Source organism: Nematolebias whitei, chromosome 21 (assembly GCF_014905685.2).
Source record: "Nematolebias whitei isolate Nwh7 chromosome 21, NemWhi1, whole genome shotgun sequence".
Classification (NCBI taxonomy): domain Eukaryota; kingdom Metazoa; phylum Chordata; class Actinopteri; order Cyprinodontiformes; family Rivulidae; genus Nematolebias; species Nematolebias whitei.
The window spans coordinates 33,126,977-33,140,305 of NC_056518.1; the positions used below are offsets into that span (position 1 = coordinate 33,126,977).

The 13,329-nt window shown below is 41.5% G+C and overlaps 1 protein-coding gene across 2 annotated transcripts in view; it reads right to left on the reverse strand.

Moving 5' to 3' along the window:
- Positions 1-2,109: 2,109 nt before the first annotated feature.
- stxbp5b (syntaxin binding protein 5b (tomosyn)) overlaps positions 2,110-13,329 on the reverse strand; it is a 40,143-nt gene continuing 28,923 nt past the window's right edge. The window contains exons 19-28 of one of the 2 annotated variants that reach the window (XM_037694971.1): positions 12,843-12,905; positions 12,690-12,746; positions 12,550-12,597; positions 8,723-8,773; positions 6,080-6,319; positions 5,097-5,451; positions 4,801-4,966; positions 4,026-4,137; positions 2,917-3,137; positions 2,110-2,151 (exon numbers count right to left, since the gene is read on the reverse strand). In XM_037694971.1, coding sequence (XP_037550899.1) covers positions 2,110-2,151; positions 2,917-3,137; positions 4,026-4,137; positions 4,801-4,966; positions 5,097-5,451; positions 6,080-6,319; positions 8,723-8,773; positions 12,550-12,597; positions 12,690-12,746; positions 12,843-12,905 — 1,355 coding nt within the window. The remainder of the gene's footprint in view (positions 2,152-2,916; positions 3,138-4,025; positions 4,138-4,800; positions 4,967-5,096; positions 5,452-6,079; positions 6,320-8,722; positions 8,774-12,549; positions 12,598-12,689; positions 12,747-12,842; positions 12,906-13,329) is intronic. The other variant, XM_037694972.1, reaches the window with a different exon arrangement.

A 13,329-nucleotide genomic window follows, 5' to 3' on the forward strand; every position in this document is an offset into this window, starting at 1 on the left:
CACGTAGGGGACAGACGAGACACGTAGAGGACAGACGGGACATGTAGCACACGCATTGTTTTCGTCAGACCGAATGTAAACAAATGACTAATTGTTGGCAACGAAACTCGACTCATTACAAAAGGTGCCGTGGACGTTTGCGACGGTGGTGCGCAGTTAATAGTTATTTTTATCGTAGTTGACCCACATGTACAAAAACGATGGAAAATAGATTTTTGACAGCTTTGTTGGATTAAATTCTTTTGGAAATTTATTTAGAAATGTTCCGTTCCTGCGCACGTCCAGAGATAATAATTACTTCCAGCTTTCAGGACATCTCCAGGATTCTCTGGCGGACGTCTCGTTTTGGAACGAAACCCTTCGACGCCGTCTTTCTGAACTCCGTTTGAAACGGCGAGGAAGACGTCCTCCTCGTACACCGTGGTCTGCAAGAGTCCAACTAGCTTCAGTCTGATCATTTCTGGGGGGCGGGGGGTGGAAATCAAGACAACTTTGTGAAATTAGGCAACTCTTTGGTGTAAGAAAAGAACATGGACGTCACAACGTTTAAACCCGCACCGTCAGATTTGTGTCCAGCAGTCGTGCTATTTACATTTGGCAGCAATCTGAACCGACAAAGTCTCGTCTCTTTTCAAAATAAAAACAGATGATGCTCCTATATTGACACAAATAGCAGCATATCTTTGCAACTTGTGAAAAAAAATCAATCACACATAAAAAACACTGTCAAGCAAAAACCTCGGACCTACTGTAATACACTGTATTTCTGTAGTATCAAACATATTCCTGCGTATATGCATGTTCACACACACACACATAGGTAGAGGTTAGCATAAATGCATCATGAGTCAAAAGGCAAAAAAAGATTTTTTTTTTAAGTGAAAGATTCAGAAAGAGAGGACCGGCAGCACGGTGTGCAACAAGGTGTTGTGCTCGGGCCTTTCTGCTGGCAGCTACAAATACAATAAGAGCATCCTCACTTCCACTGAGCTGTAAGAGACGCATGCGTGTTTCTATACGCAGTGAGAAACAAGACAAAAAAAAATCTACTTCAGCTACAAAAGAATGCCAAAAACAAGTCTGAGCAATCTTGTATAGATACGACTTTTATCCCAGAAATCTTCAAATTGTAACCAAAATAAACATTTATATTTATTATATTAAGGACAATCTTTGTTTGGCCTGTTGACAACGTCAACAATCTCAAAGGACACCCGAAAGCCACAAACCACGAGACCTTGGTGGGTTTTCCAGTGTATCAACTCATCTGATCCACGATCAATGTAAACTCTTCATCGAGGGTAAACGTGTTCAGCACTTTTTTGCACATTTCTTAGACAAACAAAAAGTAATGCCCGATACAGAATTTTCTTCCTCCTTCTATACACGTATATCTTTTCTCAATAAATATCTACTTCAATGTTAAAATACACTCAAAGTTCCACCTCCACAGTAACTCCTGGAGAAGAATGGTTGGCCACAGAAGACCCAACGACCAGCCCTTATTCAGAGAGGCAACACATCCACCATCTCCCTGTCCAGTTGAATTTTTACTCATCTAAGTGCTTGATGGGCCCCTTCTACACAAGGAATACAACAGAAACAAGTTACGGACATATGGCAGAGGACAAAGTATAAATAATAAACACCATAAAACCAAAAGAAGTTCAAACAATCCTTCAGAACCTTCTGTGTTCGTAGACTTGATTCGTTTTGAAGGATCAGCCTTTTCGCCTCGGTAAGGTGTTTGGCAGACATGATAAAGGGCTGGGGAAGGAAAATGTTTCGTTTTCCTCCATCACAACAGAAAGTGTGCGGATATATATTTATACACGTATGAGCTGTATCCGAGTGCATCCTTTGGGGACAGACGTGGACAAACGTTCTCTCAGGTGAGACAAAGGAGAGGCCAAAGAGCTGCTCCCTCTCCGTCTGCATCATCTCGCGGGCGGTTCTGCTCTGCAGTCGCCCTCTGGTCACTGAAGTAACGCAGAGCGGAGACACAGAGCGGAGACAGAGCGCACCATTCTGCTGAACGTGGAGGAAAATTAAAGAAGATGAATGCAAGAGGACCTCCAGTTCCAGGAGTCCTACAGTCACACACGGCCATCAGAGCTGGTACCACTTCTTATCTTTGTACTTCAGCATCATCTGAGGAAAAACAAACACAAAGAAAGATGTTCACAGGATTTCCCCTGCTGCCTTTCAGTTTTACACGAAGATCTTGTTGATGATAATAAATGATACAGTTGTATCAGATTTTAGCTTAAAATCTGCTAAACTGACTGAGATGAACGTTTGGTGCATCAGCTGGTGGCGACAGTCTGTAGATCATCCAATGATCACTTTCTGAAGGTTTCATTAAAATCCACCCATCACAAGATATTTTGCTAACAGAGAAACAGCGTTGATGCCAGAGGTTCGTGCCGTGAGGAGCACCTGGAGTGTGCTTTGTGAATAACTCTCAGCTACCACCACACCAAACGTTAGTCCAAACGGAGCTATACTCGTTCTGTGAGTGAGCTGGGTGTGGAGGTCATCTTCACATCTTCATCTTTAAGAGTTAATTTTAGACGGACATCCAATGAAAAGTTCCTGAACATCTCATTCAATTTGTTGGGTGGTTCAAGAGATATTTTGCTAACAGACAAAGCTGACTGTAAATGGTTAACTGCAAAATTAATCAGCTCAAGTGTGAATCGGACTCAACCGCCACGTCAGGTTTTAGTTCAGCGTTTGTTCGTTTTTAATGAATTGTAGCGTTTTGGTTTGTCAGGGTCAGTTGGCTTCAGCGGCCATCTTGAGTTGTAGACGATTCATTTCTGCAAGTTTTATTAAAACATGTCCAGTGTTTCTAAATAAATTATATCCAACTTTTTAAAGAAGTGCCTCCACTGTTCAAGACGTTTTTCTTACGTCATGAGCGTGTTTGGAGAACGACTCTGCGCTGGCCATCATGGCTGCCGTCCTCTCCTCCAGCTCGCCCAGCTTCTGGCCCCTCTCGTCCAGAGCGATCCTGGCCCGGGCCAGATCGCCCACGACCCCGGACGCGGCCCCCTTCATGCCCTCCATGCTGCCGGGACCGGGGATGTGCTGGGCTAGGCTGCGAGACGCTTTACCAGCAGTTGTTTCGCCAACTGGCAAAGAAAACCAGAAAGATGCTAAATTACATTACATTTCAGAAAAAACATGATAATGGAACAAACTTTCTTCCAAATCCTCACAACTTGAAATCTACTCAAGAGGATGAGGGCCACGGTGATAAACGTTCTCCTCAATTCTGAGAAGAAATAAATCTGAATTCTGAAATGAAAGTCAGAATTCTGTCGTTTTTCTCACAATTCACATTTAAATCTCAGAATCTGACTGAAATCTCACACGTCCAACTCTTTCCTCATAATTCTGAAAAGAAAATCCAAATTCTAAGATTCATAATTTGATTTTTTATTTAATTATGAGGAAAAAATAAATAAATTCTGATATTAAAGTCAGAATTGAGGAGAAAAATAAAATTAGCACCATGGTCGTAACCTTCTTGTGTAAACGCGAGCGAGCGGCAGAATCTCTGATGGAAACTAAAGACCGGCGTTCGTCTTTCGCCCGTCATGCCAGAGTTTCAGCTCATGTTATAAAGACTTGGGTCAAAGCTAGAAAATAACTGTTAGATATTATGAGATCTTTTGCTTCTGTTAGAATCAGAGTTTGTGTTCTGGATTACTCTCAGCCAACACACCAAAGTTTAGCTCAACATCTGTGAAATTCACCGAGTTGGAGACAACTTGGTGTTTGGAGAGGCCAGTTGAGGTGACCATCTTAAACTGGGCTGACCCCATCAGGTGTAGACGACATTAAACAACTTTTTAAGAGTTTCATCAAAATCTGATCTGTGCTTTCCTAAACGTTTTGATAACAGACACAGTAAAAACATTATCGCCCACGTTTTACTGGTGGGAGATAAGCGCCCTTAAAGCAGAGTGAATGAATTATTTCAATGTGTGCAGTAATGAGGGGCATGGTGGACTCACAGAGGTCCTCCCTGTCCAAAGACTGAGCTCCTCCACCAAAAAGACCTTTGAAGAATCCTCTATTTGGAGCCTCCGGCGTCTCCACGGGGGTGAACAACTCACTGAGCATCTCCTGAGGAGCACAACACTGTCACCACGGCTGTCGGAACATTTTCTGCCCCAAGATGAACACACTGAGCACAGTCAGATTATTATTATTACATCAATGGGATTAAAGAGCACTTTAAAACGATACGTTAAACAACAGAGTGCCAGAGGAAATTGTGCTACTGCTGGTTGAAGAACACGAGGAGGGAAATGTACCAGGAGATAGAGAAGAAGAAAGTCAAGAGTGTAGGACTGAGGGTGAGCTGGCTGACATGATGCCGAGAAGGAAGGTAGATGTTTTATGTGTGCAACAGATGAAGGTGAAGTGCAGCAAAGCTTGCAGCACTGGAGAAGAGTTTAATCATTTATTGTGACATGGAAAGGAAGGGAAATGGAGCAGAGGTGGTCCTGAAGGAGGAGTTTGTAAGGAATGTAGACGATTCAACGTCACTGGAGGAGCCTACGAATCAGCTCGGCTTTGTTGTGGGCGTCACAACGGGTCTCATCAGCACAAGAGCTGCATTCTGGCACCTGCACAGCAGCTCTGCTCTCACAAAAGACACGCCCAGATCTCAAAACGTCTCCAACAGTCACAACCCAGCGAGACGCTGGCTTTACCCTTGTGTCAATGAGAGCAGATCAAATAAATGGGCATTAGCCAACACAAGTTCTCATTTATCTGACCTACCTGTAGGTTGTCACAGGTCTCCTGGCTGTAGGTGATCCTCTGAATCTCAGTGGGGGACGTGAGGTACAGAGCCTGTCCCAAGTTAGAGAAGCAAAACGTTCTTGCTATCCGCATGTCAGTCAGCGGCAGGTAGTTCACGTCCAGCAGAGGCCGCAGACTGGGCAAGCTGGGACCATACAAACGTCAAACAATAAGGTCAAAGCTATAACTACTGAAAGCATCTATACATCTTTGTAGATGCTTTCAGGTAGTTTGATTAAAGATAACAGACTACAAAGAACAGTGAGTAGAAATACCTGAGGGTCATAATGTGGCCGTTGGCACAGAAACAGGCGAGGCAGTAAGCACCGGCCATCTGCACCACGTCAGCCCTCAGCACAAACGACGTCTCTGTGATGTTGTGTTTGTAGATGCAGGTGTGGGAGGGCATGGCCACCACCTTGGCCTGCTTCTCCGAGCACAGCACAGAAAACTGAGCGTCCTGGCCTTCTGATGACGGGGGAGAGGCTGGCCTGCGCCTCCGGCCCTTCTCCTTCTCCTCATCCGAGGCGTTCGGGTCATACCACGTCTCGTAGGAAGGGGGCAGCAGAGATCCAGTAGCGTCAAGAAGAGCCATGGTTAAAATCCCTCCTACAAGTCTGGCCAAGGTGCCTAAAATTAACTATTTGATTAGAAACAGCAATAATACAACTAAAGACAATAAAAACACTTGCTACCATTTTAGTTTACATTTTTGTTTTAGGCTTCAGCACTTTCCTTTGACGGGAAATAAATATTTCTGTTACTCTCCTGACCCATAGTATCCTTGAGCTTTCAGTTTGTTCTTTGAGTAAAAAGAATAAAACTAGAGTACCACACACAACACATTACACGCAAGTCAACACATTATTACAGTTATCTATACCAATAGCCTAATTATCTCCAAGCTATATGAATTCTGAGCAACATTTTTCATAAATTGTGACTCAAAATGATGAAAAATAATTGTAGGCTTGTTACATTTTGTGTTGAACCTTAGTTTTGTGGCCACATGGCAGATGCCACAACTCTTTGCTTTGTAACGAGGGACCAAAAAAATTAAAAATGGTAAAAAATGTTTGATTGAATCAATTCAAATTAAAAAAGTTTGGACAGAAGCAACACAAGCTGTAAAAGTGGGACAAATAAACAACTGGAGGAGCGTTTCACAACTTATTCAGCCGGGCAGTCAGAGGACTGAGTGGATTTTAATGTGTCTGAATCTCAGAAGAAGACTCAGAAAAGAGCATCAGACTCTTACCGCAGGAGGAGAAGCTGACGGGCTGCTGCAGCCGCTGGTCACCGCCCGGTGGCAAACACACAGCCAGCATCATCACAGAGCCCTGGGTGGTGCCCACCAACAGACAGGGGCTGACCAGGCTGTCCGACTTCCTGGGGAAACTCTCACAGAAGTAAAGAGAGGAGACGGCCTCTCGAGACTCCCTGTCTATGCTGGTTACGCTCGAACTCCGCGAGCGGCTGAACGCGTTATCCTTGACATCTGCGCAGCAGGATCGAGGACAAAAGGGAGAGAATGAGGCAACAAGTTGCACCACACAGACGTAATTTAGCAGGTTACAAAGCAAACAGGAAACCGTTAGAGCCACGTTCTGCAAGACATTAGTTGAGCACACCGGCCACCGTCTCTGAACCATTCATAGTCCAGAACAGAGCAAAAGGCTTTTTACACTGAGATGTGTTCCTCTGAACATGCAGGTTTAATTGTGTTTTTCTGCAACTGCACCTGACAACATCCTCAATGTGAAAAATGCAGTAAAGTATAAATGTAGAACAATAAGAAACAAAGAGTAACTGCTTTTCAACGCAACAAGAATTATTTATGCCTCATAGGACTGCAGCAGAAAATAGAAAACTCAAGCAAATTGTGATACAAGCACCAAACTTAGTATGATGATTTTCTTGGAGATATTTGTCAAAACTGCCTGATTGGCCATTGGAATATCCAAGATGGCTGCCAAAACCAGCTTATTTCTACACAGAAATCATATGGTAATATCAACTGATCAATTTAAATGATCTTTGTGCCAGTTAATATGTAACATTGTCCTCTGCAAGTAACACATTCTAGTAAATGAAAAATAATAATTATTTTTAATAAATTTACTATCTTGGATTTTTAGATGGCCACGGAGGATGGAGGAGGCTGAGGGCAGAGTGAGATGAAGGAGGGTGACTCGCTGTGGCGATCCCTGAAGAGGGACATGCTGCAAGAAGAAGAAAGAAGGAACAAGAACAACAATAACAAGAAGAAAGAAGAAGGAACAAGAACAATAACAGGAAGAAGAACAAGAAGGAAGAACAAGAACAATAACAAGAAGAAGAAGGAAGAACAAGAACAACAAGGAAGAACAAGAACAATAACAAGAAGAAGAAGGAAGAACAACAACAACAACAAGAAGAAGAAAGAAGGAATGAAAACAATAAGAAGAAAGAAGGAACAAGAACAGCAAGAACAAGAAGAAGGAAGAAGAAGAACAACAAGAACAAGGAACAAGAACAATAACAACAATAAGAAAGAAGGAACAAGAACAGCAAAAACAACAAGAACAAGAAGAAGGAAGAAGAACAAGAAGAAAGAACAATAACAACAAGAAGAAGAACAAAAAGAAGGAAGAACAAGAGCAACAAGAAGAACAAGAACAAGAAGAACAAGAAGAAGAACAAGAAGAGTTTTTAGATGGCCAAACAGGTAGAGCGAACAACCATGCCAAATTTGGTGCTTGTCTCACAACTAGTTTTAGCTGCTCCACTTTAGCTGTTTGAACTGAAGCCAAAACAAGAAATTAGAAACTTCCCACAGAAAAAACAAATCTACGGCCTGGAGGAGAAAGTTTACATAAATTGACCATCATGTGAGAACCGGTACTTTTCAAGGAAAAATAAACTGCAAACAAGAAAAGCCAGCCCGTCGACACTGAATGCATTCACCATTCCTCAAAAAGAAGGAGACAATAATCGTGAGATGATTAGTGTCACGAGAACCAGTTACCAAAACAAGAAACAAAATAATGCATCGCTGGTCGGGGAAGAGATACGGTTAGTACGAGTTATCCCACTTCAGCCCAAGTCAGCCCATGGCTGGTCCACTTACAGTAGTTGGGTTCTGACTTAGTTCTACTGATGGGCCCCTTCAGGAGCATCCTGGTTCCCTTCTCGTCATCTTTCACACAACAAACATGCTTCTTACACGTCTTAGCGTGCCACCTGTGTGTCCGACGCTCTGAGCCCGGTGCAAACAAAAACAGCTTTTATCTCAAGTCGCAGTGAAAAGACGTCAACACTCGTTTACAGAAGGACTTCACAGCTCTACATCTAAAGGTACTCATGGCAAAGTTTGAAATTAAACGTCTATGTCTGTGAGTGAAGGGAGCAAGTTTATCCACTACCTGGCGCAGTGGTGGAGCCAGAGGGGGGCCAATGGTGGCCATGGCCACCACATATTAATATTGGCTACGCAATATATAAACTAGAAAGCATAGTTTCCTCAAATCATTGGAGTGGCCAGTTTATATTTTATTACTTTTTCCAGATCAATAAATTTATTGTTCAAACATTACCTATTATTTTATCTGCGTAACCAACTCCTAAAACCAAAGCTTAAATATGCAGAAACATAAATACCGTCAGATTTTACCACAGAGATCACCACTGTTGACCTTTATCAGTCACTTTGGCGGTTTCCAAAAGGAAACTAATGCACTCGTTTAAGATTTTTTAAAACATCAATTTTAGAAAAATACTTGGCAGATATTTTATTTCATAAACTTTTTTTCCCACCGGTCTTCATGACTTTGAAATGAGTACCTTTAATATAAACAAAGACCTTAAGGAGCATTATGAAGACCTGTAAAACAAACAAACAAACAAAGATCTTAAAGCTTACCCAGCTCTGGTTTTTGCTCAGTAGGCGAGCTAATTTTCCGTGACATCTTGGCTGTAACAGAAACAAACAGCCTCCATTGTTTTTAGGAAATGACGACTAAAAATAGATTTTTACTCAAATCGATCAAATATCAAATCAGTGTGCCATCATTGATTAGAAATATATAAGTGAGAGCCATTCTTAGGAGGGATAATACCAACTGTAGGACAACTGTTGGGGGCATAAAAACAGAGCTTTCAGTTTATTCTGATCATGAAGAAGCTCTTTCAGTGAGGAACAAAACTAAATATGGGCTGGGCGATAAATACCAAGTACCTGCCACGTCTGGTTTTTCTGTGTGTAAATATTTCATACGAGGATCAGAAACAGAACATGGACTGTAAATTTTAACAGCTACTTTTAACATCTGTGTCTAATTCAGAAGAAGTTTACGAGGTCCCTCAAACACATCCCAGCTCAGGCCCTCAGACATCCTAACGAGTGGTACGCTGATGTTCCCCGGCGCTGAGGGAGCCGAATAGTGAATGTTTGTAGTTTTTTTTTTAGATTAGTGTTTTTCTGGAATGGAACGGATCAGTGATTGAAAGTAAACCTTAATGTTTTTGGTGCAAGATATTCAGGTGGGTAGGAGTCACACTGAAGAACAGAGGGAGGTTTTATTGCTGCTCGTCTGAGGCAGCACAGAGTGACGGATCCTGGAGCGAACAAATGTATCCATCACCAGGTGCAGTGGCGGTGTTAGTGGGTGGTCATCGGTGGCCTTGGACACCATGGATCAGGGTTAGTCAACTAATTTCCTCAGGGGGCCACAGTGACTGAAAGCAAAAGCTCAGGGGCTGGACATCCAGCAGTTATTCTCATTGTGTGTTTTACAATTTAACATCTACTTTTATTTAGAAGTGAACGTATTGGTAGGCTGAACTGAGCACACCCGTGGGCCTGATTTTGCCCCCGGGCCACCAGTTGAATAGCCCTGCCATGGATTAATCTTCGGCCACCCAAATTATTTGAGGAAATTTTACGTTTGAGCACTATAAAAATTTAAAAGCACAGTTGCATCAAATAATTGGGGTGGTCAGTTTACATATACAGTATATGGTGGTGGCCATCTTGGATTGTGACTTGGCCACACACCAAAATGGACGTCGACATGTTGCTTATTTTATAATGTTAACATATATACATATATGGCAGCAACTATCTTGGATTTTGACGTTACAATTCAATTTTTGAAAGGAACCTTCATTTTGCTTAGATGTAGCTACACACCATAATATTATTCAGTAACTCAATTGTATGTCAAGTTATGCTCACATCATACATGAAGTGACAGACAGATATTTCCAATTCTCCCATTTTGCTCCGTGACGGGACAGTGAGGATTTTAAACAGCAGAAATTTAGATTCTTTATTGTGATAAAGCTGTGAAATACTGAGATAATATTTTATTAATCGCCCAGCCCTACTGTAATCAGTTTTAAAGGGGTTCATATGAAAAACTACAAATGATTATGGTCACCACTTATTTTTTCCCAGGAGTGCTGCCTTATACAACATAAAACCCCAAAAGTTGCCTGTTGCAGTATATAACCACCCTCAGAGTGACCAGAATACAAACGAGGCAGAAGCATCACAGAGGACCCTGGACTGTCAAAGCAAGAGGCAGTTGAGAAATAAGATTATAATGCACATCGTTAGGCAAGAAGAGCAGGTGAAGAAGGAAAAATAATGAGCGGATAGTTAACAGATTACACTGAACTGAAGCCCTGAAATCAGAAATACAGCAGAAGTCAGAGTTTAGTTAAACGTTCAAGTGGTTAGTGCTGCAAAGACCAAACCAGGAAGCAGATTTTCTATGCTTTCATATGAAAAATAAAAGTGGATTAAGTCACATGCACTGACCCAGATTCACTAGGAGGACCCAGCTTTATGTTTTACAGATTCACCCTTGATGTCTGCGTCTATGCTGGACTGAGAACTCTTCAAATTTGTAGGCAAGTTCTCGGTTATTCTTCGAATATTCGCTCCAGCCACTTACTCATGTCTTCTTTTAAAAATGATCTAACTTTATAAATATTTTTCTCAAATAAATACGTGTAGAAATCTTTGAATCCTTCAGAAAAAGTCACCTTTGAAATCTGTTTTGGCAAGCTGGCTGCATTTTTGTCTTCTTTAGCCATTTTTAATTTTAGCTAGCACTTTGTGCATTTTAGCTTTTGGCTAAATTTTGCAACTTTTGGCTAACCCTTTGATACCTTTAGCTGAATTTCTGCCATTTTTGTAATTTCTCCAGCAAATAACCAGGTCAATTAGGACTCCGCATTTACACTATGTTTTAGCCCAACTGATCGGTAGGGCCGATATTTTAGGCCGTTATAGACGTTCGGGAACTTATCGGTATCGTGATAATTGTCCCATTATGTGCAGATATAAGAAATGATTTTCACCCCTAAAATGCTGAGAACAAGCCATAATTGTACAATGTATCCAGCAAAGGTAGCATGAAGACTACTTTCAAGTCATGGCCGTTCACTTAAGTTTCAGTTTCAGAACAGCCGAAACAGCGAGCAATACTGTGTAGCATGTTTTGCTAAACGGAGCATGGCAAGTTCATTTTAACTGATCTGTAAAATAAATCAACAACAAATTCTCTTCAATCCTCCAACTTACTTGACATTAGCTACACGTCTCTCAAGTCTCAAGTTCGTGCTGCTGTTCGGCGTATTGTTTTTATTTTATGCTCATAGAGCTTGGTGTATTTTTAGTTCAGTAACATTATCTTTGTCGTTCTCAATGAAATGTGTCATTTGTCTGAAATCTTTACTTCTCTACAAAGAAAAATAAACTCTGCTGCGATCAATACTAATTAACCTTCACCATATGTGACTGTTTAAACAATGAACAGGTATATTTTTGTAACACACTTGATAACTCTATGTTAACTAGTGGAGGATAGAAAATGTGATCGCTCGTTAGGAAGACTGTTTTTATGACCAGCGCTCCACTTGTAAACCCACTGTGGGACTACGTGTAGGTGGATCTGATTAGCTTAGCTTCATGGTTGCTAACAGCTGTGCTAAATAAACAAGCCCCGCTCCACTCGCTGTTTTCTTACATTCTTGGGGGAGGACAAAGATCAAACATTTTCAGGCATTATATCGGTTATCGACATTCACATTCCACCCACAATACTGATACCAACAATCGCCAAAATTTCCACATCGGTAGGGTTCTACTGCATTTAACAGAAATGCTATTTGTTCTAGTTTACATAAATATGGTCATGTTTCTCTCTGTATTGCGTTAGGGGTAGATGGTGAGTTTAAAGAAACACTCGCAGTCCAGTTAAAGGACGGGTGTTTGTGGTGGTGGAGGGGGTTGAACACTCAAAGAAAAAGATTAATCATCAAATTTGAAGAGCGTTTTTTTATTTATTCATCCTTAAAAGACACGAGGACTCCTTCAGGTGTGATCAGAGTGGGTGAGAGCAGCACGTTTGTAGAGCAAATCTTCACTTTGGATGAATGTGCAAAAGTTCAACTCTGTGATTTTGGGTCTCATTGGTAAATATTTTATCCACAGTTGTAAAAAAAATAAACTGCATAGAAAATCTGAGTGCTTAAATCTAAAAGACATGTCATGCATCTGACAAGAGCACTTGAATAATTTTACAACAGCTGTTAAACCCCGTGGGATCAGTGAAAATCCACTGACTGAATGCAGCTCTTTCTTGCACTGATTGGCAGAGGAGGCACAGGAGGTTAGAGCACCGTCATTCAGAGCCAAGAGAGAGGAATCACAACGAAAACACGAGGAAGATACAGTACCAAAGTCATTGGCAACCGTCTTGGAAAAGCGTCTGCTTTTTAACTTCACTAGAAATAAGGTTCAAAAACACAAATCAGATGTTTCAGACATTAGTGAGCTGCTAGAATTAAAGGACGTGTGCATTTTAAATGAACAGTACCCTTCTCTATGAAGTTCTGCTTTCGCTCATCGTCTGAATTGCACGGTGAGTTAGATCCTACGTGATGAACAGCAACGTTTTATACAAGGTGTGGTTTAAAACTAGAATAAAATAAAACGGGGGGGGGGGGGTGGCGACGTTAGAGAGGCCTACCTGAAGTGGGCGACTTGCATCGGTCCTCCGAGTTATTTGAGCCGTCGTTGGATTCACAAAGTCCTGCAGGAGTCACGCACGTTGACATTTAAAATATAGAAAACGTTCAACTCCACAAAAGTCACTTGCTACACTAAACTAGTCACCTAACTGAAGAATGGAAAGGATTGCTACTATTTAAATAAAAAATAAAAACAACACTTAAATCTAGTACAAATCTTTGTAATTCCATGCGTCAGTATCGTTTGTCTAACACACAAAGCCAAAGAAAGATACACAACCAGATTTTGTTTAGGTGCTCTCAAGCTACAAATACTTCTCCCACTTTACTGCTGAGAACTGGAGATATGGAGCTCCTGTGTCAAAACCATGGAGTGTACCCAAAGTCCAACACCCACTATTACAGTCCAAAGTGTTCTTAAGTTCTTATGTCCCGCCCGCTCCCCTTGCAGGCCACAAGTGTTCAATAAATGTAAGCAAACAAACA